General features: G+C 41.6%; 1 protein-coding gene across 1 annotated transcript in view; it reads left to right on the forward strand.

Moving 5' to 3' along the window:
* LOC118853460 (teneurin-3) overlaps window positions 1-14,331 on the forward strand; it is a 324,419-nt gene extending 310,088 nt beyond the window's left edge. Inside the window, exons 23-26 of the mRNA XM_036763567.1 lie at window positions 744-1,040; window positions 5,023-6,634; window positions 10,688-10,818; window positions 13,402-14,331. Coding sequence (XP_036619462.1) covers window positions 744-1,040; window positions 5,023-6,634; window positions 10,688-10,818; window positions 13,402-14,157 — 2,796 coding nt within the window. The 3' untranslated portion in view covers window positions 14,158-14,331. The remainder of the gene's footprint in view (window positions 1-743; window positions 1,041-5,022; window positions 6,635-10,687; window positions 10,819-13,401) is intronic.
* Window positions 14,332-14,567: the final 236 nt, after the last annotated feature.

A 14,567-nucleotide genomic window follows, 5' to 3' on the forward strand; every position in this document is an offset into this window, starting at 1 on the left:
GGGTCCATCAAATTTAGTATAGGATTCAAAATACTGCCCATAGTAGGTAGTACAGGCATTGTAACACCCCTTAGGCCAGATTTGTAAGTGGGTTGAAAGGCTCAGGTGGGGAAGATTTGATATTACAGGGTTCTTCTGAAGCAGGTGTCATTTCTCCAGATTTTGTCTGAAATAACAAGGTTGTGACTTTTTGGGATATGACCCAAAGCAATTCCACTTTTTTCATTAGTAATCACCAATAATATGGCTTCCCGTTCATTCTTACTTGTTCTACAGAGGGAAAGTTGAGTTTATCACTACCTTTTATTTACTGTCACTGTGATTAATTTCCATTTACTCAGTAATTACTCGCCTATGTTTTACACTACTTGTGAGGCCTTGGGTAATTTCAATGGTTATTCATTCTATTGCATCTATGTCCTCTAAATGACGTATGTCTTTAACAAACTCTTCAGCAAATTCATTTTACTGTTTCTCCTAACCTGTTGACTAAACTTCGAGAAATTTAATTGAAAAGGTTTTGAACAAATGCCAGGCTGTCTCTCCATTTAATGAAACCTTTTAAAACAACCGTTAATCTAATGCCTTGTGCTTACACCAAGAAGTTGCTAAATTAATTTACTGACAAAGGGAATCAATCATCATAAATGGTGTTTAAACAATAGTGGGGACTTTGAAGAGTAATAAGTAACTGGTATTGGAATAACATGATTTATTTTATCATCTTGTTTGTTTTATAAAAGGTTAACGGCAGAAACCTCCTTTCAGTCGACTTTGATCGAACCACGAAGACAGAAAAGATCTATGATGACCACCGTAAATTTCTTCTGAGAATTGCCTATGACACATCAGGACACCCAACCCTCTGGCTGCCGAGTAGCAAGCTGATGGCTGTCAATGTTACCTATTCATCTACAGGCCAAATCGCCAGCATCCAACGAGGAACCACGAGTGAAAAAGTAGATTATGATGGACAGGGAAGGATTGTGTCTCGGGTTTTTGCAGATGGGAAAACATGGAGTTATACGTACTTAGAAAAGGTATGGTCTACAAAATGAAGATAAGGTGGAGAGAGGGGAGGCAGAACACAAGGCCGTTATGGACCCAATCTTTGCTTTCATTTCATTGTTGTTGCTTTGGGGTTTAATTTTTTTTTTATTGTGAATTTAAATAACAACAAACAAGCATTAATTAAGCACTTTGTGCCAGGAACTACAAACAAGAGGCAAAAGCCTGGTCCCTACTCTCAAGGATCTCGTATTCTAATAGGAGAGACAGCATGCAAACAACTATGTACATATCAGATATATACGGTGTAAATGAAACATAATTGGATTGGAGGGTGAGGGGTGGAAACAACCAAGAAAGCCCTCTGGGATTTGAGCTGAGTCTTGAAGAAAGTCAGGATGCAGAGGTAAGGAGAGAGACTACTCTGGGGAAAAAAAAAAGATGATTGCAGAGAAGTATACCAGATCTCAACACTATACTATAAAGCAGTCATCAGTCATCAATGCTGTTTAGTATTGGTTAAAAAAAAAAAAAGATACATTGACCGATAGAACAGGTTTAGATAAGCCCTGTGCTTGTCAAATAGGTGATCAGCTCTAAGTTCCATTTGCTTTTCTAAATATTGATATCTAAGGCACATTGATACAGCAGTGATGAATTTCTGCATCTCCTTATAGTTCTATTTTGTAAGACCTTCCAAAACACCTGATACAGCAAACCAACAAACAAAAACTCTCCCCACCCACCAAACTTTTATATCAGAAACATTTACAAATTAGGCCCTGATCAGACCTAGGTCCTAATTAATGCAAATAATGAATCCCATGAAGCAATCATCATATTCAAATGCATACCACATATTTCCATTGGGCTAGAACCAATTACAATATTTTACATAATTATAACTTCAACTAGTGCAAAATCAAATACATGCAGCCACTTCATAGGACTTCTTGTTCACACTAATCAGGACCTGGGTGTTCTTTTACTTCTGTATAATTCTCTGCTAACTCTTGAATGTTTGAGCAAGAGTCTCCTGAGAGCACAGATAAACATGTCGGTTTAAGACACTGTTCCTGTCAGAGCTTCAGTCAGACTAAGCTCTCTGTGTGATTGGGGCAGTTTCTGAGACCCACAGTTTATATGGGAAATGAGAAAACACTCCAAGCTTGAAACCACATGATAGTTACTGGCCTGAGAGAGTACCTGCGTCCCTACCACAATTCTGGGAAGAGACACACAGTGATACAGAGAATAGAGGGCAATAGTATGTCCAGGACTAAGACCTTTATACATTTCCATTGTAGTTATCAGAGCAAGAGCCTCAGGAGGTCCATTTACCTATTCATCCCCCTCTGCCCTAGCTCTCCCCAGTCTGCAGCAGTCAGAGGCACTCAAGCAGCTCTCCCAGGTGTAGGAATTGGCTACGTCCTCCAATCTGGGTAGCCATCATAGCAGAGCTTCACTTAACCAATTTTCACATTAGCCTAATTAACAAATACTTTCTTAATTAACAAAAACTTCCTTAGATTATGCTTAATTTTATCATCCTTTGTTCAGTTCACCAAAGTTTCTACACCCCAATGGAGAAGTGAAGCAGCCCAGTGGCACAGGGTGCTGGGCTTTGAATCGAAAAGACTAAGGTTCATAACCCAGCCCTGGCACTTTCTTACTGTGAGATCCCAAGAAAGTCACTTGACCTTTTCTGCCCTTCAGTGCCCTCATCTGTTAAATAGAGATGATGTGCTTCCCCTTTATAGAGTTGTATAGATCAAAACTCAAGATGCTATGTAGCGTGCCAGGTACTGTTATCATCGCTTCAGCATACATCCTGGATTTAAAGCTTACAAGTAACTTGAGAGGCCATCATGCTTTTTCCATTCTACAAATGAGGAAAGGATAACTAAGGTTCACACAGCTGGTAAATGTTCAGAGGAGGATTGGAACATTGGGTCTCCCCATGATGCCAGAGATGACTCTGGGTTTACAGTTGCCACAGCTGCACAGCATAAATTCTGGCAAGGCTTACCAAGCTGGCATTGCTTCGAGTAGAGACCCAGTGACAGACTGACCATGGACATTTCCCAAGGACCCACCTAGCAAAGCTTCAAGAGGCTCATTACTACGTTGGCCACAAAATGATGAAATTTTTGAGGCACAGCAACTCTCAAAGACCTGCCTGTCAATCAACAAGTATTTACTAAGGGCTTAGACTATGTGCCAGGTTCTGCTGGGACACAACCACAAAGAAGCAGAAGCCCTTTCTTGGCAAGGGACTGACCTTCTACAGAATAAATATTAAGTAGACAAAGGCAAAGTGGTTAAACATAAGGCAGCTGGGGCCAGAGGGCAGTGATAGCTGAGGGCATGGGGAAAGGCTTCATGTAGAAAATTGTTATTGATTGGCACCCTAAAGAAAGCAGATTCATCTGTGAGGCAGAGGTTAGGAGGAAGAACATGCCAGGCATGCATGTGCCGGGAGGAGTATGTGAGGAGCAAATAAAAGGCAGCTTGGCTAGATCCCAAACTGCAGGAGATGGAATGATAGCCAGTAGGGCTGGAATTCATAAACAAGTCACAGTCTGCCATGGTGCAAGGGAGTGCCCACACTAATGGCGTCATAGGTTATCAAAATACATAGTATTCATGTCCCAGTTTTATAGTTCTTAAGGAATATCTTGCATTTATAGAGTATCTCAAGGGCTTACAAAAGTTCAAATATTGTCATCATTTTTAAGTTCAAGTTCAAGTCTTGCCCAGTTTTGTCAGTAATATGCCAGAACCAGGAATCAAACTCAGTCTTCTGTCTCTAAGACATGACACCATAGCTCTAGGCACCCTGGAACCCTTTCTAAAAGTACTTAAGGTGCTTGTGGAAGAACAGACAATTTAGTTTTCATCACATTTACAGAATTAAGCCATCAGGAAAGGTGCCAGGCCCATGATTTCACTGACATGGTGAATTCCCATATGAAGACTGGTGCCTTCTCTCCAACCTAAAGTCTTAGACTTAGAGTTCAAGTGATACACCCATGGTGGGCTAGATGGCACAGTGGATAGAGTGCCAGGCCTGAAGTCAGGAGGACCCTTCTTAAGTTCAAATCTGGCCTCAGACGCTGACCAGCTGTGTGACCCTGGGCAAGTCGCTTAACCCTGTTTGCCTCAGTTTCCTCATCTGAAAAATAAATTGGAGAAGGAAATAGCAAACCACTCCAGTATCTTTGCCAAGAAAACACCGAATGGGGTCACAGAGAGCTGGACATGACTCAAAACAACTGAGCCACCAATACCACCACAGCCAGTATGTGTCAGAAGCAGGCCTGGAACTCCTGCCTTTCTAGGCCAGATCTCTCTCCCCTGTGCCATGCTTCCTCTTCCCCAGCAATAGAAGACTGATAATTCTACAAACCTTCAGTTAACACATGATTAATATATCATGCTTCCCTTCTTTCAGCATGTTGACATACTACGCATGACTTAGGGCTGACTCTATGAGGGTTTCCTTGGCAAAGCTAAAAAATTTTCCAAACACTTTGCCCCACTCTCCAATGCTGCTGGAAATATGGTTTCAATATGTCTAGAGCCGAGCGTCGGGGGAAGGGGAGCATCTCGCTAAATAATTGCGAACTATGAGTAGGAATTGCATTTCCCATATGCTGTTTCCTGCTTGAAATAACATCTTTGGAACAGCTTCTCTTGTTCCTTGTCTTACGACTTACCCAAGTCTATTGACAATCTGCTGTTTGGCCACAAGTGCCTGGGAAAAGAACGGCATCATCATAACAAGGGGGCATATTGTGAATCTTGTGCTACTAATTGCAAAACCCCTCACAATTAAGCATCCAAGTAAATTAGGCTGGAAATCGTTAAGAACATGTGAGGTCAAAGATAACTCAATTTAAATGAGAATTACTCTCTCAAGTGAAATGTTTCATTTTGTTGTCACCAGATCTGTTTTTATTTTTCTTCCCCTCATGCACAGACAGGAGGTTAATATATGTTTTCTCTTTACAGTCAATGGTCCTCCTGCTTCATAGTCAGCGGCAGTACATCTTTGAATATGATTTGCTGGACCGGCTTTCGGCTATCACTATGCCCAGTGTCGCTCGTCACACCATGCAGACGATCCGCTCCATTGGCTATTACCGGAACATATATAACCCCCCTGAAAGCAATGCCTCCATCATCATGGACTACAATGAGGAAGGGCTGCTTCTGCAGACGGCTTTCTTGGGTACCAGCCGGAGGGTCTTATTCAAGTACAGAAGGCAAACGAGACTTTCAGAAATTCTGTATGATAGTACAAGAGTCAGTTTTACTTATGATGAGACAGCGGGAGTCCTAAAAACAGTGAACCTCCAGAGCGATGGTTTTATCTGCACCATTAGATACAGGCAAATTGGCCCATTGATTGACAGACAGATTTTCCGCTTCAGTGAAGATGGGATGGTAAACGCACGGTTTGACTACAGTTATGACAACAGCTTCAGAGTGACCAGCATGCAGGGTGTCATCAATGAAACTCCACTGCCCATTGATCTCTACCAATTTGATGACATTTCTGGTAAAGTCGAACAGTTTGGGAAGTTCGGGGTTATTTACTATGACATTAACCAGATCATTTCTACAGCCGTCATGACGTACACCAAACACTTTGATGCTCATGGGCGCATTAAAGAGATCCAATATGAGATCTTCCGGTCACTGATGTACTGGATTACGATTCAGTATGATAACATGGGACGAGTAACCAAGAGAGAGATTAAAATTGGACCTTTTGCCAACACTACTAAATATGCTTATGAGTATGATGTCGATGGGCAACTCCAAACAGTTTACCTAAATGAGAAAATTATGTGGCGCTACAACTATGACCTGAATGGTAACCTGCATTTACTGAATCCCAGTAACAGTGCACGCCTGACGCCTCTCCGCTATGACCTGAGGGACAGAATCACTAGATTAGGGGATGTTCAGTATCGACTGGATGAAGACGGCTTCCTGCGGCAAAGAGGCACGGAGATCTTTGAATACAGTTCCAAGGGACTCCTAACTCGAGTTTACAGCAAAGGCAGTGGCTGGACTGTGATATACCGCTATGATGGTCTAGGGAGGCGGGTGTCGACTAAGACAAGCCTCGGACAGCACCTCCAATTTTTTTATGCTGATCTTACTTACCCCACCAGGATTACTCATGTATATAACCATTCAAGTTCAGAAATTACTTCTCTGTATTATGATCTTCAAGGACATCTCTTTGCCATGGAGATTAGCAGCGGGGATGAATTCTACATTGCATCAGACAACACTGGGACGCCCCTGGCTGTTTTTAGTAGCAACGGGCTTATGCTAAAGCAAATTCAGTACACTGCCTATGGCGAGATCTATTTTGATTCCAATCTCGACTTTCAGTTGGTGATTGGATTTCACGGAGGCCTCTATGACCCACTCACCAAATTAGTCCACTTTGGAGAAAGAGATTATGACATATTGGCAGGACGATGGACAACCCCTGACATAGAAATCTGGAAAAGGATTGGGAAGGACCCCGCTCCTTTTAATTTGTATATGTTTAGGAATAATAATCCTGCAAGTAAAATTCACGATGTGAAAGATTACATCACAGGTAATTATGTTCTTTCTTCAAAGATGAATTAGTCTAACAGCTACACTGAGAAATCTTAAAAAAAAAATTTAGTTGATTTTTTTAAACTTTTCACCTTCGATGTAACATGTGAACACCTAATATTTCAATGTTGTTTTTTTCCAGAGTGTTGGGGTAGGTAAAACTCTACTTGATAACACCTGAGTGATAGATAAGCACTGTATCAAACTCAGCGAAGTTCAGTGAGGTGTTCTATCCACCCCCCCCCCCACACACACACCTTTAAAACTTAGTAGGGAAACACTGCTTCCTTAAGCATAGAAACACCATGTACACAATTATGGATCTTTGAGTCCACTTTGATTCAGTTCTACCTGGTTGGTGCTGGCAAGGTTGACACGTCTGCCTTTGGGCACCCAATATGTGCCACCTTTATTCTCTAGTCACACTAGAGATAAATAGATACATGTAGCTATAGCTTCACACACACACACACACACATTTATATATATATATATGTGTGTGTGTGTGTGTGTGTATGTATATATATATATGTATGTATGCATACATATGTACACAGCATCACCTCCATGAAAACACAAGGATATCATTGTCCATCCTTAACGCTGTGCTGCCATCCAACCTTACTTCCCAACCTCCACTTTGGACTTTCTAGCATTTTGATTGGGGGGAGACAAAGTATTGTCTTCCTTTCTTCTGATGGATCATCATGCCTTTGCTCTGTGATCTTTTAGTCTCTTAACTGGCTTTAACTAGACATAGAACTAGGCCTGTGTGACCTTGGCAGAGCTTACTATCTTTACAGAGAATGAGACCTTTGGGGAATGTCAGGAATATTGCCAAGCAAGCCAAAGTTTTATGGATGTATACACATATTTCTTTGACTCTGCATAGGGCAGGGTGGAGTGGAGAATGTGATCTCCCAAAATTGGGATTTTACCTTATGCACAGCAAAACTTTCTTAAATTGCAGAGTAAGATGGCGCACGTATACAATAACATATAAATGAATACATTTAAAGAAGTATTAAAAGGGGGTTTAACGCTCTCCTTTGTGGGCTCTTCAGACCTTCCATGACTTAAGGCCCATCTAAAGTTTTGGATTTTAGTCATCCTACTACATAGAGATGCTTACTCTGTTTTTGAAGGTGAGAAATCAAAACATAGCATTTGTTATTTAGGGACAAGCTACCTAAACCACAATTTCCAGAAATGTCACATGGTACAAATTTGATTAGATTCTAATAAAGAGAAATCAACATTGGTCAAAGTCACACTCATCTCTTCCCTAGCGTACCTTCCTTCTTCAGCACTAAAGAGACTTAAACAGGAAAGATTTTCCTAATAGAACACGGAGCCCTTCCTCTAGCCATACCCCTCATAGCTCATGTTGTCACCAGAAGCCAGCACACACACCCCTCAAGTGCACAAGTGAGCCTTCCTAGAGTAAGATGATTTTATACTATGGACTGTATACGGTTATCTCCCAAATCCACTTCCCACGACTCAGCTGTCTTGACCAGGTTTGAGATACTGGTTCATATCATTGCCAGCATGGGGTGCTGCCTGTCCCTGCCTGTTGGGGCCATCCCTGCCCTCTGGACTCTTGATTCTCAGGTTCTCCTTCTGACCCTCCTTCCCTTCTTTTATTCTCCAGGACCTCATTGAGCTGGTACATTTACTTCCTGTCACAATCACCGACCATCTTTCTGACCTCTAAAGCACTGAATTCTTTGCTGCTTCCTTTCTTCATCTCTCTGACCCTTCTAAGAGTTCTTCTTCTTGCTGCCTCTTGAATATGGCATAATCAATATGCATTAATAAATGCTTATTCTTTTCTTTCCTTTGTTTGCTGTGCTCTCTCAACCCTGTACCTTTTTTTCCACTTTGTATCTGCCCCCTAATTTTCCAGAAACCCTCCATACTCCATAGGTGGGCCTGACTGAGGCTAGTACCCTATTAGTTCAGGTTCAATGCCACAACAATATGAGGCACTCAAAGGTCATTCAGCAGTTAACAAAGGTTTGCTTAGCCATAGCACATAAAGGATATTCCACAAGAGTACTCCAGCATTCGGTGTGGGCAGATGTGGCATATTTCCCCATGGAAATATGGCTGCTTAGCAGGGTAGGGAGTGGCCATTTGAATTGTCTTGGGGCATCTGCCAAATCTGAAGGGCCTCCACCCCTAGGTGTCCAGCAAGGTTTACACTTGGTTTAGCTTGGGTGTTAGCCCCCTAGGCCAGATTTATCACTCTGGCAATTAATGGTCCTATTATACCATACCACAACTCTTTACATGTTTGCCCCTAGGCATCATTCAATCACATGGACCAACTGAAGGACATCCCTGAAGGCCATCCTATCTCCCAATCTCCATCCTCCTCCAGCATTCCTGCCTACTTCATAAGCTGCATTTTAAATTCAATTCCTATCAATATAGAAGCATAAGATTCTATCTGAGAATTAGAACTCCAATGGGCCTTATAGGTCCAACCTCCTCATCTTATTGATGAGGAACCAAGGCCAGGAGAAAGAAGTTCAATCATTTGCTCAATGTCGCTGAGGTGAAATGTGAACAAAACACAGCTCAGTTTCCACTGTGCAGGCTGCATTTTTCCCAGTACAACTTTCAAAATATTTAAAACTTTCCATTTTAATATAGACATTTGTCCAAGGGTGGCAGGAGGGGGAGGAAGTCTTGCCCCAAATTTCAAGATCACTTTTTAAGCATGAGAACAGTGCTGGGTTTTGTTTATTTTTTGGTTTTCTGTAACACAAGGCTTTCTTCGATCTCTCACGCATCATCACAAAGAAAATCACTTTGTCGCCTACGTGACAAGTTTTAAGCTTCTCCTCTAATTTAAAAGCTAGATAATATCCATGGTTTTGTAGCCGAATGAACCTGGCCAAAGGAAGTGACTTCTGTCAGCCTGGTGATGAGGTGAGAGTTTGTGCCCTGGAGAAGCAGATGGGGAACAAGTGGCTCTCCATCATTTTGACAGGCAGTTTACCAGTGGTTATTTAAGAGGTGTTGACAAGGGCTGACTGTAGGGCTGGAAAGCCCACAGCCCCCTGAATTTATCCTCTCCTAGCAACATGAACTGCAGGGAATGCTATAGCAGCATTTTCTACAAAACATCAAAAGAGAGATGGAGCAGCATAAAATATATTAGGTGAAATGCAATTTCAAATTTTCTAGCAATGTGCTTAATATCTAAAATAACCTACACCCAACTGTACTCATAAAGCTGCAGCCTGCTGAGGAGTTCGGTAACATTATAACCTCCAGAATAGAATAAAAGCCTTCTTTTGAGGTTAATGGCTTCTTGAGTCACATGGCAACATTTTAAAAAACCATTTTAAAGGTTTCCAGGTTCTCTACCCAAAAAGTTTGTTTCCACCTGCACCCAGCTAGCCTTTGAAGTGGCAAATGATGGCAACCACAGCCTCCGTGCCCACGGCTCTGCCAGCTTTTAGCATTCATCTTTGATTAAGAAACAACTCTTGATGTTAATACTCCCAATTTAGTCTTTTTATTAATAGAAAATGAATTGTGGAACTCTACATATCCTTGGGCAATCATTGTTGCAAGCTAATAACACCACAATTCCTATTAAAGTCCATAACTTATGACAAAAACAAAATTCATTTGTTTTCTCCTGACTATGTCTTTTTGGTAGTGCCATGCAATACCCACTACAGTTTTGGTCATTATTATTAACACAGGATACTTACTTTGCATGCGTGACATTTTATTCAGTTGGCCTAAATAAGCAACCAAAACTCCAGATTTTTAGATTATAAGGATATGCATTTGGCATTATGCTTGGAATAGCCCTGTTCTGACATCAGGACAGTAGTCTTCATTCTCAAAAAAAAAAGAAAAAGAAAAAAAAAACAGTGGTTTTTGAATTATGTGGCAGTAAAGATGGGTGTGGGCTCTTTCGCCAGGTAATGTATGTATGGGTGTGACTTTGTAAAAGGTAAGGACTCAAATTTAAGAAGCACAAAATAAATTCTAACACCTTTCATTCTGTACATTCTTCTCCTAGATGTTAACAGCTGGCTGGTGACATTTGGCTTCCATCTCCACAATGCTATTCCAGGATTCCCTGTTCCCAAATTTGATTTAACAGAGCCTTCTTATGAACTTGTGAAGAGTCAGCAGTGGGATGATATACCAGTAAGAATCAAAAAGCAAGACTAAAGAAATATGATGATTGGGAGAAACAGTTCCGAGTGAGCTCTCCGCTCTCCTGGCTTTATTTGCCAGTCTTTAATTCAATTAGCAGTTGTAAAGCATGTACTACTGCCATTTTTCTCCTACTAGAGTCAGTAAATTATAGTCATAAAAATGGGGAGGGGAGGCCTTTTAAAAAAATAAGAGGCTTTTGTTGTTGTTTAGGGTTAAGAATTGTTTTTGACGGTGAAAATCAAAACCTACAAAGACATATTGTTAATAGCTAACAAAACCTGGAAACCCATTTTTGAGTTCTACATCTCCTCATGGAACCCTGGGAGATCAGGGCCACACTGGCACTCAGAGCCTGAGGGAAATGAGAGAAATAAAAATCGCCAGGAAATAAACACAAGTACCACTGATGTACAGGAGCGACTGGCATCCCACAAAAGATACAACTAGAGTTTAACTTCTTTTTGCTATTAATTCTGATTCATGTGACAATGTAAGATACAGAATCACCCCTAGTCATGCTCATTACTGCAACCTAAACTGTGGCTGTTTATATTATTCCTTTGGAAGGAAAGGCCACACACAGCCAGTAACAATTCTAAAGGGTGAAAGGAAACAAACAGAATGGGAAATTGCAAAGTCAAGTCTGCTATTTCAGAAAATGGTGCCTCTAATTCGGACCATTCAGAGATCAAAAAGAAATGCACAACAAAATACTAGGATTTTTAGCTTAAAGCAAGAATAATTACAGATCAAGAAATTGGGTTATCCAATAATGATAAGGAGAAAAGACTGCAGGGTTTGGGAGATTGGGGGAATTGGGCTGGTTTTTGGTTTGTTTTTTTTTTTTTTTTTTGAGAGATTAATTTTTCCTCCTGGGCCATTTTCTATCATCCCAGTGAATATAAAGAAAAAGGGGACGGTCATAGTTGGAGGAAAAAAGAATATAAAGGAGACTAGGCAAAGGCCCTTGTTTTCTGCTCTTGATCAGAAATTATAAGTATTTTGGTTTTCCTTTAAATGCCTTTTTTTTTAAGATTCTCCTTCTAGGGGCAGCTAGGTGGTGCAGTGAGTAGAGCACTGGCCCTGGAGTCAGGAGGACCTGAGTCCAAATCCGGCCTCAGACACCTGACACACTTACTGTGACCTTGGGCAGTCACTTAACCCCAATTGCCCTGCCTTCCCCTCTAAAAAATAAATAAAATGTAATTGGGAAATATTTTTAAAAAAAAAGATTCTGCTTCTTATTTATAGGTTATTGTTCACCAAGTCTTTAAGATGGGTGATGAGAGTACAGGGGGAAAGGGCAAAATTTTAGAGCATAAAGACTGAACTGGTAATTTCATTAGTATAGGAAAACTCCCTCTGCCAATGTAGGTTGGCACCCTCGGTTCAGCACCACGATATCTCAGGTGGGCTTTTACTCAAGTCTTTCTAACTCCAAGGCAAGCTCTCTAGCTACTGGGCCACACTGCCTCTCAGTCACTAACATTTCTAAATTTAAAATGGATCTCAGTTGGTCAAGTGCTATGTAGACATGCCAAAGTTTTCTAACCTATTTGAGTGAGCAATGAATCATTGATGGCTTATGGCATTGCATTAATCAGTCTCTTCTGAAGTAACTGAAGTCTTTGGGGTTTGCCAACTTTTCTTCTGGGCAACCATTAGGGTCTGGTAAGAGTTTCCAATTAAGGAAAGAGCTCTAAGGAATCCCTGGTAAAAACATTTGGGCACCTCAGTGGTTGCAGAACAACCCTATCTTTTACTAGCAAGCCTGAAACAAATGCTTAAGTTCAAGAATCCATGACTAGTAAGACAAACATCTGCTTTTGTCAAAGTGGTCGAACTGTTGAGATGCCTCTAACTAAAGCCCTGGCTGATGCAGAAGGAGGGGCTTACCTAAGTTTATTTCAGTCACTTCCCAGGCTTGCTGAAATTATTTCTTCTTAATAAGGTAGCAAATAATAGTTCTCTGTGTTCAGGCCTTCAAAGGCTCCTGTGCTATGGGCCTGCTTATCACTGTGAAACTCAGCTCAAAGTGTTTGAGTAGAAAGGACAAATCTACCCAAATTAAACTGCAAGCATTCCCGAGCATACAAATGGGACCCAGCGTTCAAATACTTAGCATCCTCTGAGACTCTCTCTCACAAGTCTCAGCTTTTGCCAGTCTTTCCCCCGCTTCCCACTGAGAAGGTTGGAAGGATGTAAGAGCTGATTAGCCGAGTGCCACAGATCCTCCGAAAACAACACAAATGTTTCTAGTAATTATGGAAGAAACATAAAGCATGAGTATTGGCAAATACTATAAACGTTCAAAAGCTTTGAATGGAGTTACATTTTTAAGTTGGAAAAGCAAATAGAACTCAGTAAGCATTTCAATGAACTTGAAGTCAGGAGGGTTTAAGAAAAGCCTTCCACCCGCCAGAACTGAACTCCTTGGTGCATTTCATAGCCGCTGCTTTTGTCACATTAAGGCAGTATGTCTAGGTGCTAGGAGACAGGGGGTGGGGATAGAATTTGTGGCCAGGGGTATAAATATTCTTTAAAATGTGTCTCTGTCCCTTTCCCCTCCAGCCAATTTTTGGAGTCCAACAACAAGTGGCCAGACAAGCAAAGGCGTTCCTGTCCCTGGGGAAAATGGCAGAAGTGCAGATCAGCAGACGCAAAGCAGGCGGAGAGAAATCGTGGCTGTGGTTTGCAACAGTCAAGTCTCTGATTGGCAAAGGAGTCATGCTTGCTGTGAGTCAAGGGAAAGTGCTGACCAACGTGCTCAACGTTGCCAATGAGGACTGCATCAAAGTGGCAGCCGTCTTGAATAATGCTTACTACCTTGAAAATTTGCATTTCACCATTGAGGGGAAGGATACTCACTATTTCATCAAAACCACCTCGCCAGAGAGTGACCTTGGCACTCTTCGGCTGACAAGCGGGAGGAAGGCCTTGGAGAATGGGATCAACGTCACTGTATCCCAGTCCACCACAGTGGTGAACGGCAGGACTCGCAGGTTTGCCGACGTCGAGATGCAGTATGGTGCGTTGGCTCTTCACGTCCGCTACGGCATGACTCTGGATGAAGAGAAAGCGCGCATCTTGGAACAGGCCCGACAGAGGGCCCTGGCCAACGCTTGGGCCAGAGAGCAGCAGAGGGTGCGGGATGGAGAAGAGGGAGCCAGACTCTGGACAGAGGGAGAAAAAAGGCAGCTTCTCAGTGCTGGAAAAGTACAAGGATATGATGGGTACTATGTACTCTCTGTGGAGCAATACCCGGAGCTGGCGGACAGCGCTAACAATATACAGTTTCTTAGACAAAGCGAAATAGGGAGAAGGTAACACACTGGCCAAGTCCAGGCCGCCAAAGAGACAGTGCACCAAAGTCTTCTGAGAGGGAGACAGGACTACCTTGCTGCATTACTACTTGAGCCTAAACTACACCTTTGCTCAGAATTTTCTGTAGCACAATTTGAATCGGACTCTGTGAAAGAGAAGAACCTTCCAGGAGAATGATACTGCTTTAAAAAAAGAAAGAAAGAAAGAAAAGAAAAATCCACAAAAAAAAAAAAAACAAAAGAAAACAAAAAAAATTTACAAAAAAAAAAAAAAAACTTTTTTTTCTGAATGACCTTAAAGGTGATCCGCTTTAAAGAATATGTTTACATATGCATATCGCTGCACTCAGTTGGACTGAAAGTATTAAAAAAGGAAGAAGAGAAAGCGGCCTAAAACTTTTACAATGGGCCTCC

The sequence above is a fragment of the Trichosurus vulpecula genome, chromosome 6 (assembly GCF_011100635.1).
Source record: "Trichosurus vulpecula isolate mTriVul1 chromosome 6, mTriVul1.pri, whole genome shotgun sequence".
Lineage (NCBI taxonomy): Eukaryota > Metazoa > Chordata > Mammalia > Diprotodontia > Phalangeridae > Trichosurus > Trichosurus vulpecula.